The sequence below is a fragment of the Molothrus ater genome, chromosome 19 (assembly GCF_012460135.2).
Source record: "Molothrus ater isolate BHLD 08-10-18 breed brown headed cowbird chromosome 19, BPBGC_Mater_1.1, whole genome shotgun sequence".
In the NCBI taxonomy this organism is placed as follows: domain Eukaryota; kingdom Metazoa; phylum Chordata; class Aves; order Passeriformes; family Icteridae; genus Molothrus; species Molothrus ater.
The window spans coordinates 208,115-223,779 of record NC_050496.2 but is presented as its reverse complement, the minus strand read 5'-3'; the positions used below and the strand labels follow the sequence as shown (position 1 = coordinate 223,779).

The window sequence follows — 15,665 nt, the reverse complement described above, 5'->3', positions numbered from 1 at the left end:
GTTGATTGGCTGGCGGCAGGAGGGGCCGCGCCGTCGGGGCCCCGGGCCCGTTCGGCATCCCTGGGCGGCTGCCGGGGGCTCCGTGCGCCGCACGCTCTCTCCCAGGCTGGGATTTCCCGTGCCCTGTGCCCCCACGGCTGCAGGGAGTCGCCAGGCACTGGGGGCATCATGGTGTTGAGGGCATCATGATGGTGGGGGCATCTCAGTCATTTTTTTCTCCTCCTTGCCCCCAGATACGTGGATAGCAAGGTTTCCAGGAAGACTTTATTGTGGTCTTTCAGTATCTAAGTGGGGATTATAAAAAAGGTGGGGACAAGCCTTTTAGCACAGTCAAGGGATAATGGTTTTAAACTAACAGAGGGCAGGGTTAGATTAGATATTGGGGAGATTTTTTTTTTACAATGAGGGTGATAGAACACTGTATGAGGTTGCCCAGAAAAGCTGTGGATGGCCCATCCTTGCAAGTATTCAAGGCCAGGGTGGACGGGGCTTGGAGTAACCTGGTCGAGGGGAAGGTGTCTCTGCCTATGGCAGGGGGCTGGACTATATCACCTTTAATGGTCCCTTCCAACCCAAGCTATGCTGTGATACTATGATTTGCCTTTTTTGTTGATGAGTTGGCTTTTCAATCTGCTGCACCTTCTGTTGTGCTGTATTTTCTGAAATCCTGGCCCCTAAAAATTCCTGGTGAGATTTGCCACAGTCCACATTATGGGAGTAACACACAGAAACCAAACCCAACAAAATAGGTCCTGCAAGGCAGACTTAGAGAATCTGTCTGAGGAGATCCTTGCCACAATACCATTAGCTGTGGGACCCTCCTTTCCAGGACCAGATTGCTCCAGCATTCTCCAGGGTTGGGGATTTTGCACATTCCATGAAAGTGCTTTAGCCAGTATTCTCCCAGCAATCACGTAACTTACAGCTCCAACGCATTTGGGCAGATTTTCTTTTCTGTTTATTTTTATTAAAAGATGCATAAATATAACCCATAGAGGTGCAGCTTGCAGTGAGTGTTCTTGGATCAGGATTGCTGGACCAGCAGGCAGTGGCCATCCCCGCTGGGGAAGACAGACCATGGGGTGACTGTGGGTTCCATCACTGGGACTCAAAACAGCTCAGCCACTGGCAAGGCAAATGCCCAGGGCTTTATGCAACCTCTCTGCACCCAAGTCCAAGTGCCACATAATGCCTTAGAGCCCTCAGCTGTGGCTTTGTAACCCCATCACTGAACAGGGACATCCCAGGAAACAACCTAAGGAGACCCGAGGGACATCACTGCCTCTCACAGTGTCCCGCTGTGTTGTCCTGGGCATGCTCCCACCAGGGCCATGGGCAGCACTGCTATACAGATGTAAGAGGAGATCTTGTTTCTCTTAACCTGAAACCATTTCCTTTCCCCCACTGCCCTCCCTCCCCTTACTCCCTAATTTGTCCCTGGGGTTTTAATATCTATTTCTCCAAGTGCCATAAGCCAAATTTACTGCTCACATAACTTCACTGACTTCAATGGAGAAGAGCGTTTAGGGTGCTCCAAGGAGGCATAAGTAGGAGTGATGTGATGGAATTGAGTAAAGGAAAATATAGTCTGACTGTCAAGAAGAGTTTCCTACCAGTGAAATCTATAGACTGTGGAAGTGTCCCATGGGAACGGGCAGAAACCAAGTTGCTGAAGTCATTTTAAACCAGCACAAGAGAATAGGAAATCAGCCCGGTAACTGGCCAGAAGGAAGGAGGGATGACATCATGCTCCTTCTCTGTCTCTAATTTCTGTGGCTGCATTGCTTTGTCCATGAAATTATTTAAACGCAACTGGATTTCACCTTCTTTTTGGGTGATGTGATGGCCCTTGCTGCTTTGGAGAAGTTTCAGTTCCTCTGCCCTGGATTAAAGCATTACCCACTGCAGCCCGCATTAGTCTTTCTCTTATTCTGCTGCTTGTCCACCCCTTCTGAGGTCTTCTCAGGCTTCTTCCCTGACTTACCTGAGCCTCTGGTTCCAGTCCTGTACTCATTGAACTGTACAGAGTGGACCAGTCATTGGGAATAGTGTGAGGGCTCATCCAGGCAAGGTGAGGCTATGGAAGGTACCAGACATGGAGCTCTTACTCCATGCTACTGCCAAGCAGGAGAGACCCCACAGATGGAAATTCTCATGCCTTCAGGGATTCTTCAGGTAAATTCCTTGTAGATAATTTGCTGGAAAATCATCACGGAATGATTTTCATCACTACATATTTCCATCTCAATAGATTTTCATCATTCTGTATTTTCATTATAAAGGAATGATTTTCATCAAAGCACAGAGGGAAATGCTGCTTTCCCTGGTGACCTCTGGCTCTGGTAGCCCCTACCTGCCTAATTTGGGCTCTGTGGATAAAACCAGGGCTGCAGATGCAGTGGCTGTGCCCTGCTACCACCCAGTGGCTCTGGCAACCTCTTGCCCACGGAACTTCCTAATGTATTTATGAATGACTTAACATTTGCTCACTGTCTCAGCAAGGCTCTAGTGTGAGCAATCTCCTACCTCACACAGTTCCCAGATAATTACAGATTAGAACCAGCTAATTTTTATTTTTGTAAAGCTGTCAGAGATCTATGTTTGTTATTATTGTCTCCTGGGTTGCCAGTTGCATAAATACATATGTAAAACCCCCTTTGATCTCTAAGTATAATGACACAGATTTATCAAATGTTTGCCTTTTGCTGTCTCTTTGAAAAGGCTGATTTATGGAGTGGAGTCCCTACCTCCCTTCCTCTCTTGAAATATGAAGTGTTTGTGATCAGCCAAGGTAATATTTAATATCCTGCCAAGAATCCTTTGCACTTCCTAACAAATGAACTACAACCTAACCAAATGGTTCACATCTGTTTAGCCTCTTCTTTTTAACTAAACAAATTAGCATTAGAATACCTGGGAGGAACACAAGGTCCCTTTCTAGATGACAGAACACAGACAATTATTAGCAAGAGGAGTAACTGTACTGAAAGGAGCAGGCATGGACCTAGCAGATGTTTTCACATCTCCTGTAGTGTCCATGAATGACCTGCACCACAGTGGACACACGGCCACGGCCTTTTGAAGCGGGTGAAGAATCCATTCACAGTCGCCTTCTGAATGAAATTAAAGGCACCAGTGCCAGTGAGTTAAGTGTTCCATTTAAACCACTTCCAGCAAAGACAGGTTTTGCTGGGGGGGGGACCCCACTCCTCCCCACCCAGAGACTCAGGATAATCAGGAGGCAACAGCTCTGGTTTTATTTCTGTTTTCACTAGTGCTTTCTCATCCCAAGAGCATCAAACCACCCAGCCTCATCACCCTTCCTCTCTAGGAAATAAGGTGTGATGGGTTGTTTGGGGTTTAGGAGAACACAAGACACAAATGAAGATCTGCAAAGTACAGTTGGGATTATTATAGCCTCCTACAGTCTGCACATGGGCAATTACAAGTTCACGCCCCTCCAACCACACAGTGCCTTTCAAGCACCCTTATTCCCACTGCAGTCCCAAACACCTTTTATTCAGACGTTCAGGAGAGGCTCTGGGGACGAGGCGGGACGGGATGGGGTGAGACAGGCTCTCCACTGAGCACACAGTTAATTGGATTCATCACTGGAGGAGGTAGCCAAAGGAAACACACGTGTTATTAGGGCTAACACTTAGCTTTTATTGTAAATGTTTTGGAAAAGAAAACACTCTAAAGCTTCACAGAGATACTGCTATTAATATATCATCCAAATAACAAGTGATTAAAACCAACAACAGCTACTATGAAAATGTGGCTTTGCAGCAGTGGACCGCATGGGATGCAGCTGGGAAAATCATTATGAACAGGCCAGCGGGGTGCAATTATAAATAAAAACAGCTCTGCAAAGGCTAAAAAAGCAGTAATAATCAGTCTGGTCTGTGGTTTAGTGAGGGCTACAGACATTACGGAAGGTGCTATTTATTACCAGAGCCAGGGACACTGCTGGATGAAGGGATGCAACTTCGGAAGAAGTCAACAGAGGGAGTGCCCGCCACCGTGGCCGGCGAGACTCGGCCGCACATCCCGGCAGCCGCGCGGAGCAATCCTTGTCCCCCTGTCCGTCTGTCCAGCGCGGCCCTCCTGCATCCCCACTGTGAGAAAGGCACACTAGCGGCGGGCGGCTCTGGACCGTCTCCAGAGCTCTGAGCTCTGCAGTCCGACGGCGGCTCTGGCATTGTCACGGCTCCAAGGCTCAGCTCTGCAGGTACCTCGTTCAGCTGCACTTGTTCCTGATGCCTCCTCACTTCCCAGAGGGGAGGGCACCTCCCAGGCACCCCACGGAGCGATCCCAGCGATGCTGCCCCGGCAGGAGCGTGGGACGCAGCGCCGGGCGACTCCCGGGCACCAGACCCGGCGGGCAGCAGTGGCACCGCAGGGGACACACTCCCTCCCACCCCAACACAGAGGCGATTGTCAGCTGGCAGCCTTGGAGGCGCTGCCTGGCCCGGCCAAGGTCCATGGGGCCCCACAGGGTGGGGGCCGAGCTCTGAGCAGCATAGGGAAGAGACAGCATGGGAACATCTTCCTGCGGATGCTTCCACTACGCTCTTCCCAGTCCTCATTTTTGAAGTGAGGAGGGTTAATCAGCCTCACTCCCAACGTATTGACAGCTCCTGCCAGTCCTTGCCCCCGTTGAAAGCCAAGTGCAATGCAACAACCAGGCCAGAGCAATCAGACGAGGGAGAAGAGACCTAAATAATATTCCTCTCTGTTGGTGGGTGACTGTGTGGTCCCAGCCACCCTGCTTACCCCTGGCACGCCTGAATTTCCCTTCAGTGCTGCTGGGTGTGGTTCAGTGCAGGGATGGCCTTGGCAACTTTGTAGCAGGAATATCCATCCAAACCTTGGAATTCAGCTGATAAACTGAGAGGCTGTTCCTTTCCCCAGTCTGGATGCTGTCCAGTAGCTTCCCTGGAAGCACTGCGGAAATGCCTTAATTACTTTATTTGCATCTCTGTTTCAATTTTAATTTGATACAGTGTCTCCTCTCCGCGACAAAAAAAAAAAAAAAAAAAAAAAAAAATCCCAAACATCTCCCAGCCTTTCTCAGCAGCAAAAATCTTGATCTTTCTCCTTGGTTTAAAACCTAAAAGATGGATCTCTGGGCCAGACACTTCTTTGCAAATGAGCTTTGAGTGCCATGCCAATCGTGCACCTGAAGAAGTTCATGCTGGAAGATTCCCTGGCAGCAAGGTCTGGTCTCTGTGCACCTTACTCGCAGTCATCCCAGTTAGGGACAGTTTAGTCAGTGTGGGAGATCAGATCCCTGCTGTTTCCAATCACCCAGGACAATTCCCAAAGTCTGCATTTCTCTTGAAAAACAGAGAGTCTGTCTCTGACTTCAACTAGTTTTGAGAGGCACAGACAATGTGTGTTACAGCACACATTCCATAAAAAAATGTATGAAAAGGAATCTGTAATTACAATAGAAAGTGTTAAAAAGAGGAACAGGGGGCAGAAAGGACCATGGGATGCATCTAGGACAGCAAAACCAGGGGACGAACCTCAACCGCCAAATAGCCCCAGTCCTGAGGTCTGCCCACACTTTGGAGACACATGGAAACCTCTCTTTGGGTACCCCCCTCACGCAGTGGGCAAGGCTGAGTCAGGTGTCCTACAAAAATGAGGATACAGGCATGAATTTACAGCTGTTCCAGCACTAGTGGTGAGGGTCAGGCATCCTCCTTTCTAGCACCTTTTTCTGAGTCCTTGGGCTCTCCCAAAGCACATGCACCATGGCAGCAGCTCCTCACCCGCTCCCCAGTACAGCCCATGCCCACCACATGCAAAGCATCTCTTTGGAAGGGTCAGCAATGCTCAAACAAGCATTTGGGAGCCACAGCCTTTCAGGCACCGGGAAAAACACCCAGCACCTTCCCAGAATGGTTTAATGTGCCAACCTGAGCCCGCTGCCAAATTGTCAGTTCTCGCTCCAAGACCTGGGGGTGCCAGAACTGGTTAGGAACGGTAGGAAAACATCTCCACATTGTGGGAAAACAGCTTGTTTTGCCAACTCTGTTCTGTGAAACAGATGAACTGTACTTTTCTGAAATACTGGAAAGCAGCCCAAAGTGCTGATCCAGGCTGGAAAATCTTCAGCACAAACAGGTGAAGTCTGGAAGCAGAAAAAACAGAGGTGACGGATGATGGTGTCAGACTCTTCAGTAGAGCCCAGTGACAGAACAAGGAGCAGTGGCCATAAACTAAAACACAAGAAGTTCCACTTCAATATGAGAAAGAACTTACTTCCACTGAGGGTGGCAGAGCACTGGAACTCCCAGGGAAGGTGTGGAGTCTCCTTATCTGGAGACATTCCAATCCCACCTGGTCACATTTCTGTGTCACCTGCTCTGGGTGGCCCTGTCTTGGCAGGGCATTGGATGAGATGATCTCCAGAGGTCCCTTCCAACCCCAGCTATTCTGGGATTCTGTGAACAGAAGGGCTCAGAAGGCAGCTCTGAAGCTTACTAGACCTCCTGTTGGAGCCATAGAATCCTGTAGTACTTTTATTTCAGAGGGGACTAAAAAACATCAACAGAATCATCCAGAAGGGTACAGTCTGAGGGATCTCAGGGAGGAGGGTCATCACTAATGTCACTTCTGAACTCCCAACACTGTTGTGGCCTTTGACTCCAAATTAACCCCATGTTCACCCTCCCAAACCCTGTTTGGGAGATGATGAACATTACAAGCAGACTCTGACTTATCTTGGGCGAGGCCAAGTACTGGACACATTCCCCGGGGGGACAAGCCCTGCCCTGCAGCACTGACCTTGCCATGATGGGAAGAAGGAATTGCAGCACCAAGAGGCAAATAACTGACTCAAGGTCCCACGGACAGCACAAGTGGCATCCTGCATCCCATGAGCCCTCACCGGGACTGGCTCTTTGCCTGGTTAAGAAATTCCATGACTCAAAATGCCATTAGGGACAGCCTGCAACGGACCTTATAGAATTACCATCTCCAGCAGAGCTGCTTGCAGGGAAACAGTGCTGGTATCTCTGTTTTAATAGCAAAGAGTTCTGTAGACACCCTGCATTTCCTAGGAAGAGGGAATATCTAATCAACTCTGGAGAGCAACCAGGACAACATGCTTTCTGTCTGTAATGATGATTTCTAACAGTATCACTGCTTCCATTCCTACTCTTCTGGGACTGTCAGACTGAAAAGGGCATGTGTTTTGTGTAAGCCTTGAAGTGCCATGGCCTGGCTGAGCGGGAAATGCTGCTGGAGCCAGGAGAGTGTGAATGTGTGACTCTGCTGGGGCAGATTATATCAGAGATTGATACAGGAAGTGAGAAAAAAAGCCCAGTGGGGAAAATGAGAAGGAAAAGTGCTGTGAGCACAGGGATTGGGTTTCTTCACTCATGCTGGAACAAAGAGCAGAGCGTTTTGTTCCAGCAACTGCCGACCGTGCTGGGATGCCTGCTGTGCTGGGATGCCTCCCTGGCAGGGGTACCGGGATACCTGCTCTGCTGGGGTACCATACACAGCTCACACAAAGCCTGGGGCTCCTTGTGAACCTGAGAGCACAGGGCAACTCCCAGACACGTAGCTCAGCTCCCCACACCACCCTGCCAGGCCAGTGCTGTGCTCTGTGATCTGCTGAACGTCAGGGCAAAGGAGAGAGGAGGGGAGCCAGTCTCCCTGCAACTCCTCAAAGCCTTACCCAGCACTCACCTTGCAGGGCTGTTCAGAACAATGGGTGTGGGCTGACAGAGACATGAGCTGTTCCCTCCTCCAACAAGAAGTATCTTTATTTTACAGCTGGAGTGCATTTCTTCTACAGAGATCTGGAAAGAATGAAGATCTCCTGAGCCTCAGGGCTACTGTTTTATCTACAAAACCACACAAAATATTTAAAGTCCAAATAGACAAAACCCAGCTTCATCCTCTTGAGTCACTGGTTCAGATTCCTCCATGAGCTTCAGTACAGGCTTCTGGTGGTGCAGAGTTGCCTCCTGTGACAGCAACACTAAGATGGGACCCTGTCAGCTACCAGTAGACCAAGGGCTAGGAGGGATACAGCACACCACTGCTATTTTTTTTACTACCACATAAAGAACAGGTATTCCATGGCTGGGGCTTGGAACAAGATGGTCTTTTAAGGCTCCTTTCAACCCAAACCATTCTGTGATTCTGCAGAACCAGTTCACAGGTCATTCCTGAGTAATCGGGATAAAGAGTGACAAACAACCATATTCAAATTATCCAGATGGGATAAGGGAAAAACAACATTGCATTTCCACTGCTGTTCCGGGTTCAAGGAGTCCTCAAAGCCTGATGTTTGCACAGCCCAGCATAGAAATGCAGAAAGCCCAGGTTTACCTCCTGTGCAAAGCCATCCCAGCAAGGCACCTCACGCACCTCACCTGCCTCCTTCCCTGCAGAATTTGGGCAGCAATGTCAGCAGTGCCAGAGGGGGAATGGCTGACATTAGTCCTTCCTGGGGGATCACAGGGACCACAAACACCCTCGGGGGATGGCAGACAATTCAGAATTTTTCATTTTCCATAGTGGCACCAGCAATACCGAAAAAAAGACTTGAGAGCACCTACTGCAATATTCATCTCCTGCTAAGTCTTCACTTTGGCAAGGTGTTTGCAAAGCACATGCAACAGCAAAATTTCCTAAAGGCAGTAAAATGGCAGCATATGGACACCTGACACATGGCCAATGTGCAGCACGGCTGAGAACACTTTCTCAGGTAAAGAAAGCATTTCTTTTTCAATAAGAAATTTAAATAAGATATTATCTTACATTTAAATCCCAGTTACACTGATTCTAAAGCCATGTTTTCCCTCAAGGCCAGACTCACTGGGTGTGGAGATCTTGGTGCAACCCAGTGACCTGCATTTTACAGACATTCAGTGATTATTACCAAGCTCCTGTCCAGCCTTGAACCCTGTGAATGTTACACATTTTGGCCCAAGAAATGAAGATGACTCTCTTCAGAACACAACCACAGGCATGTCCTTGAGACCTTTAATCAGAATGGAATTCCTCAGCAGCACCTGGGAATTGCAGGCCATCTGAAGCCTGGCTCTATAATGACTTAGGAGAAACCCACAATCCTTCTGTCTCAGCACCACTTTCTGCCTCTGGGAGGAAAATATGTGGTTTTTTGTGAGCCATCTGCTCTTTTTAGGTTCATCTCCCAGCTAAAGGTTGACCAAATTCTTTTGTTTCACACAAACCCCTTCCACTCACTTGTGATTTATTTTCAGTGTGCTGCTTGCACAACAAATCAGTATTTCACAAGCTGTCCCTGCTCTTACAGTGGTCAAGAACACTGCTGCTGTGAGAAGTGCCCCAAAACTACCAAATACCTTTGCAATTAACTGAACTTGACCAGAGTTTCAACAAGAAGTGAAGAGTTTGTAACAGATTTGGAGCACTCATCTCGTTTTGGACAGTATGCACTTTATTGCAGAGAAGACTGGATGCATTTTTAAAACAAATTCAGGAGTTGCACAGTTTCCATACAGTTCCACAAAGTGACCCCCACAGTAAGTAGAGCACAATGGAGGCTGTCAGACAGTGAGAGAGCTCCATCTTGTCACCTGCAATCACTCAAGTCACCAAATCTTGCAGGCAATTGTTTAAGAGCCATGGAAACAGGTGGCCCTGCTCCTGCAAGCACCTCTGCCAGAAAACAGAGGTTAAACTGTGTCACTCCTGAGTTACACCAGCATAACTGAGACCAAGAGCCAGGCTTGGACCATGAGAGCAGCCAGGGAAGGTTTTATGTCAGCGTGACACACCTGTGGTGAAAGATTTGTGACGTTTCCTGAGGGGCTTCATTTGAGAACAAGCTCGAGACTGTCTTCCTTTTCAGGTATTGCTGTATCTTTGGATCAGTGCTCATCCTGCTGTCCAGTCCCTCTCCACATGGGAAAGAAATCTTGGCATGAAAACACATCAAGTCTTAACAGGCACTACCACAATAAACTATCACCGCTGTCTCTGCCCCCGATGTTGCTGTGTTTGGGAGCACACCAGGAGGTCACAGTCAGCTCCAGGCAAGATGAGGGTGAGCCATAGCTGAGCAGCAGGATCAAAAGCACGTTAAACTGTGACCAGAAATGTTCTTCAGTGTATCATTTAACAGGGATAATGCACTCTTCTCAGGAGACCATCCACAATAATTGCTTCAGAGAGACACACTGGCTGCATCAGCAAGTGAACATTCTGTTAGATTAAAATCCCCAGCCCTTTTTCTGTAAAATGTGTTTCTTTACCTATTAATCACCCCCAAAGCGAAGCTCTTCTGAGCCACCACCCACACTGTGACATTAAACACAGCTCAAGCTCTTGGTGCCAGTCCAGAGCTTGTCTAAGGATGCTGAGACTCAATGGGCTGGCATAAGACACATTAACATGGAAAAGCCTTACAACCACCCAGCTCTGGTTCTCACCTCCCCCACAACTCACAGCCTCTCTGCCATAAACAGTGATGGTGGTTTTTACCAGCTGAAGATCTGACACACAGGGCTCAAACACTAATGACATAAAACCACATGGGAGTCAGAAGTTCCCTGTGATGGAAATACAGTAGAATGGCTCCAAGGGATATGCTACAGGAGAGCTGTTCAAATGCTTGTGTGTGTTGTGCTGAAAGACAGTTTTCTTCACTCCTTTAGCACTGTGCCAGGTGTATGAGAACTAAAAATCTATTGAGGTGAATGGGAACCTTGGGAGGAGCAGCTGATTGAAAAAAACCCCAAAACTGAGGGCCTTGGTGTAATACCAGTGCAGGGATGGCACAGATTCAGAGAAGAAGAGTTCACCCTCTCATATTCTTCAAAGCTTAAATTAAAGGAAAGGGTGCTTGGGGAGAAGGGTGAGAAATCATTCATTGGTCACTTCCTGATGGCTTCACCAAGGCTGCCAGTGCTAAAGGCAGCACGTGTGAGCATGTGACTTCCTAACTTAACTACCTCAACTACCCATGAGGACAGAGACCATGACTCACAGGGACTTAGGAAAGCCATCCCAAAGTGATGTGCTTCTGGCATAGACTAAATCATAACCTGTGATGAATTAAGGGGCCTAAGACCCTGAATGCTTTAATGCTCTCCTGACTATTCCCTTTCAAAAAAACCCCCCCGAAATTATCACATGAAGTGGTCGCTAGGCACAATGATTCTTCTTCAAACAGATTCCCACAGGATTCCCCCTTGCAATCACTAAAATATACTACCTGATATGTCATGAGAATGACAGGTATTGACATTTAAGGCAATCTAATTTCCACAGCCATCTCATTACTTCCCCCGTGTAGTTTGCCTTTGTCTTCCTTCTCCAGGACCGACTTCTTGCAGGTGAACATGACAAGCAGCAGCATTGGCAAGTGCCACAAACTGCAGAAGAAGAGCTTCCTGGAGCTGCTGCGGTCAGCATCCCTGTAGAACCGAAAGCCGAGGTAGGAGATGTAGAGGTTGATAGGGAGCGAAATGACGGGGAAAGTCCACGTGGTGATGTTGAGGACAGGAGCCACCACTGAGAGTCCAATTAAGGCCAAGCAGTGCCGCAGAGCCACCCGCCTGCACAGCCCTGGGTGAGTGACAGACATCATGCAGTATCCTCCTCGGGAGTAATCTTCCCGCAGACCCCAGCTGAGGGCATTGAAGTGAGGGAACTGCCAGGAATAGAGGATCCCTCCTAACAGTAATGCACCTGCAGTGGGAGAGAAAGTGTTAGATGATCCCTGCAGGAAGTGCCACACACAGACCTCAGATGTCACACCCTGTTTGCAAGAGGGCAGTGCTACTCACCTGTGACACCAGTGACACTGCACACTGGTGGCACTGCTCTGTACAGGGACAGGGCAGACCCATGAGATAAGGAACCTCTGGTTTTCATGGCATTCACACAGGGTTGGAGCATGGGTTTTATCTGGTTTTGGAGCACTTAATTTGAAAAGCATTTCAGCAAGTCACTTCCTTCTAAAGAACTACTGCTAATTGGTTCCTGCACCAACTGTCTCTACCTGAGGGAAGACTGGTGGGAAGCAAAATTGGGCAAGAGACTGTATTCCTGGGAGCCTCTAGATTCTACTCGCAGATTCCTGAATTGCTGTGTCCAGAGAAGAAAACAGCTAGTGGGCAAAGCAGTGGTTGCATCAACCAGACACAGGGAGCCCAGCTCAGTGACAGAGGACAAGGAGGACAAACTGCTGCTCCTGAGACCTGGGGAACACCACACCCTGGAAGGCTGGAGCTAGGCCAAGCCCTCTGTCTGCCCACCGGATGAGGGAGGGAACTGCTCCTGGCACAGCACAAGCTCCATCATGGACCTGGGCAAGGGGCAGAACTGGCAGAAGCTGTTAATGAACTAACAGGAGATGGAGAACTTACTCCTTCAAACCAATTGCAGAAACTTCTAATCAGTTTGATCAAGTAACTCTATTCACACCAATTAACTACTTTCACATTTAAAAAGGAGCTATGGAAGCACCACATTTCCACAGCTCTTCCTGGGACACAGTACAGGGTTTATTGAAGCAGAAGCAGCTCGTGCTAATTTTAATGAGCCTCCAGGAGGCCCTCAGACCAAGCTCCCTTCACTAATTTTATTTGAAGACACAAAAAAATCCCCCAAGGCTGTTGCAACATTATGGGCATTCTGGGTTTTCCTTTTGTTTACCCAGCTCCCAAAGCCTCTGCTCTCGCATTAAAATGCTTTCTTTGTATCTGCCTGCCTCCATGAACTCATTCTCTATGGAAACTTCTCCAAATGGAGCCATGCATCCAGCATTATCTTAATGACCTGAGAGAAGCAGCAAATTCTTCTCCAGCAATTCTGACAAAGCCCAAGTCACTGTGTCCTCTGAACAGCTTCATGGTTCACATTTCCTCTCCATCTATTTCTTGGAGCTGTGCATGCCTAGTTCTTGTCTCTAATAGCACAACTCGCACTGGTGCTGTCATGCAAACAGTAATAATCTCGGTTTGCAAAATTGCCTTTTTTTCCCCCCTACCTTATCACTCGTGAAGGAACTCTCCATAAGACTTCATGCAGGTTACCAGTAGCTTATAAATGCAGAAGTGATGCAAAAGACGCATCTCACTGCTTTTCGAACAAGTAACAAATACTCCTTGAAGTGAGTATGTACCTCTGGAAACTGATTACATGAAGCACAGAGACAGACACACATACCTTGGGTGTGCAGCTTTCAGAACAACATTGTCTGCCACAAATTCCAGGTGATTTCATGGGAATCACAGGGAAGGGAACTTAAAGATCATCTCATTCCACTCCCTGCCATGAGCAGGGACACCTTCCACTAGACCAGGGTGCTTCAAGCCCTTTCCATCCTGGCCTTGGATATTTCCAGGGATGGGGCAGCCACAGCTTCTCTGGGCACCCTCTGCCAGGGCCTGCCCACCCTCACAGGGAAGAATTTCTTTCTCGCATCTAATCTAAACCTACTCGCTGTCAGTGTGAAGCCATTTCCCCTTGTGACTCCAGACCTGTGTAAATAGTCTCTCTCCATGTTTCTTTCAGGCCCCGTCTGGTACTGGAAGGCCACAATTAGGTTACTCCATTTCCTCCTGGTCTATGGCCCAAAATGCTTCAAATCCAGCTACACAATTCTTCTAAAGTAGATTTTTTTTTGACGTGGATGTTAGCACCTTTTCTCAATTGGAACCTTTTAAGACAGCTGAAAATTATGTACCCCAAAATTACCAATAATTTCAGAATTTCATAGCCAGAAAAGTCAATTTGGCCCTAAGAGAACAGTATTTGATTCAGTTCTGCTGAAACCTGAGGGAGCAGCTCTGCTGAAATAAACCAAAATTAAACTTACTGAAGGAGCAGTTCTCCCTACATTAGGAGACACAACAGGGAAAATGTGCTTGTCATAAGTCACTCTGAAGATTTTTCCTATGCTTGTAAAACATATTAATGGAGGCAAGATCCTGAATGTGCTACACCTAAGAGAGCAGTATTTTTCAAGTATCACATCTGAAGTGCTTTAGAAACACTAGCTTGTCGTTGTTCAGAACTTAGGTAAAGGTAAGCTACAATTATCCATCAGCTAATGACTCCTAAGCAGATGAAGCCAGGGCCTAAGACATGGAGCAGAGGCTGTCCCTGCTTCCCACGGCTCCAGACCTGTGTCTGTGTCCCTGTGTTTCGCCTCTAATGCAGATTTTGCTTGTTTAGTTGTTCAAATGTTGTACGCAGCCAAGCTCAAAACACACCCTAAACCTCAAACACACAAAGCCCTTTAACAGTTCCCTAACTATGACACCATTAAAAAAAGTCATCTGGAGAAACTTTTAAACACAAACAGACCAACTAAAATACTTGAGGCTGGATTCCCATTTACAAAGCTCTGGTTTTTACATGCAAGCCTTTGGAATCTAATTACTTTGATTACATTACAACCATTGAGATAATTGATATTTTACAGAGAAGCTGAACAGTGAAACAATTTAATAGCTCATTATGAGGACTTTAACTGACCAAATCTTTTTGTTTGGTTCCCATGTGTTGGGACATTCTGTAATTTCCTTGACCTAGGCGGAGATTGTCGGGTTGTCAGAGATTTTTAAGTGTCACATAAGTCTGATGACTTGCAAAGCACGACACATGGTACAGTACAACTCAGCATCAGATGAGCTCACAGTAGGAATCCTGTCAAGCCCAGAGCAGACACTGTAATACTCCTTAATTACTAGATGAATGTTAACTATGTCATAATTAAGTCAGCAGTGTTTTTAAGCAATATTACAGTGAGACAGACTCTGGAGACTAATCTGATTCTAAACAGAGCGGATCTACTCTATGGCCTCTGTGCTGTTCCCAACAGTTTGGGAACTCAGTTTAATCATTGCAAATCTCCCTTTTCTCTACAGAGTTTACAATTAAATGAACATCAGACAAGGTTGTTCCCAACTGGAACACATGGACCTGGCACAGGGTTCACAAAAGCAAAGGTGGTTGTCAGACCAGAGTCATTGCTTGGGCAGCAGGAGACAGCCAGCACCCAGCGACACCCAGGGACATGCAGAGACATCCAGCACCTTGGGGTCTCTTGGTTCCTCCACAGCTTGTGGAAATCTGAGAACAGGCAGACTGACAGGAACTCAGATCTGTCGGCTTTTCTGCAACGGTTCATAAATTCCAGGACCACAAATACCTGGCTAGCTTATGGGTATCCCAAACTCCCTAGTCTTTTTGGCTAAATTTTTAATTGCTGCAATTGAGCCCATTTATGACGAATTCTTCTCTCTGAGTGTGAGAACCTGGGACAGATGCAGCAGACACTTAGAAATCCCAGTAAGTTGTCAGATCAGTCCTGTTTGATTTTGGAAAAAAATGGCCACCTAAAGAAAACAAGGCCCAGGTCTCCAGAACTCTTTCACTCCTGTGTGCAAAATAGGAATAAAATATCTTCTTCCTGAGTTCCTATTCTTTCATCTCTTTTCACTGTCTTAAATCATCTCAAAAGTTCCAGGATCACAGAGAACCAGGTAGGTCCTAAAGCACACAAAGAGCTCAGGATAAATAACAGGTTTTATTATTCCTCATGAATTTTAAGGTTAAGCTATTATTTCTTTTCTTAAATTCTTCTTTGTGATTTATTTAAATAATAATAGATCTCCTTTATAATAAACAAGAACAAG

General features: G+C 47.2%; 1 protein-coding gene and 1 long non-coding RNA gene across 3 annotated transcripts in view; both read right to left on the bottom strand.

Annotated features, from left to right (window-relative positions):
* Positions 1–3,642: 3,642 nt before the first annotated feature.
* LOC118693729 (uncharacterized) lies at positions 3,643–8,809 on the bottom strand. Its single transcript, XR_004981307.2, has 2 exons — positions 7,708–8,809; positions 3,643–6,142 (listed from the first exon to the last, which is right to left on the bottom strand). It is a non-coding gene; the product is annotated as an uncharacterized LOC118693729 (long non-coding RNA).
* A 624-nt stretch (positions 8,810–9,433) lies between these two features.
* The window catches only part of LOC118693726 (protoheme IX farnesyltransferase, mitochondrial), a 95,785-nt gene continuing 89,553 nt past the window's right edge, over positions 9,434–15,665 (bottom strand). The window contains exons 7-8 of one of the 2 annotated variants that reach the window (XM_036394531.2): positions 11,231–11,706; positions 9,434–10,197 (exon numbers count right to left, since the gene is read on the bottom strand). In XM_036394531.2, the coding sequence (XP_036250424.1) occupies positions 11,264–11,706 (443 nt within the window). In that variant the 3' untranslated portion in view covers positions 9,434–10,197; positions 11,231–11,263. Of the gene's footprint in view, positions 11,707–15,665 lie in introns of both variants that reach the window. The other variant, XM_036394530.2, reaches the window with a different exon arrangement.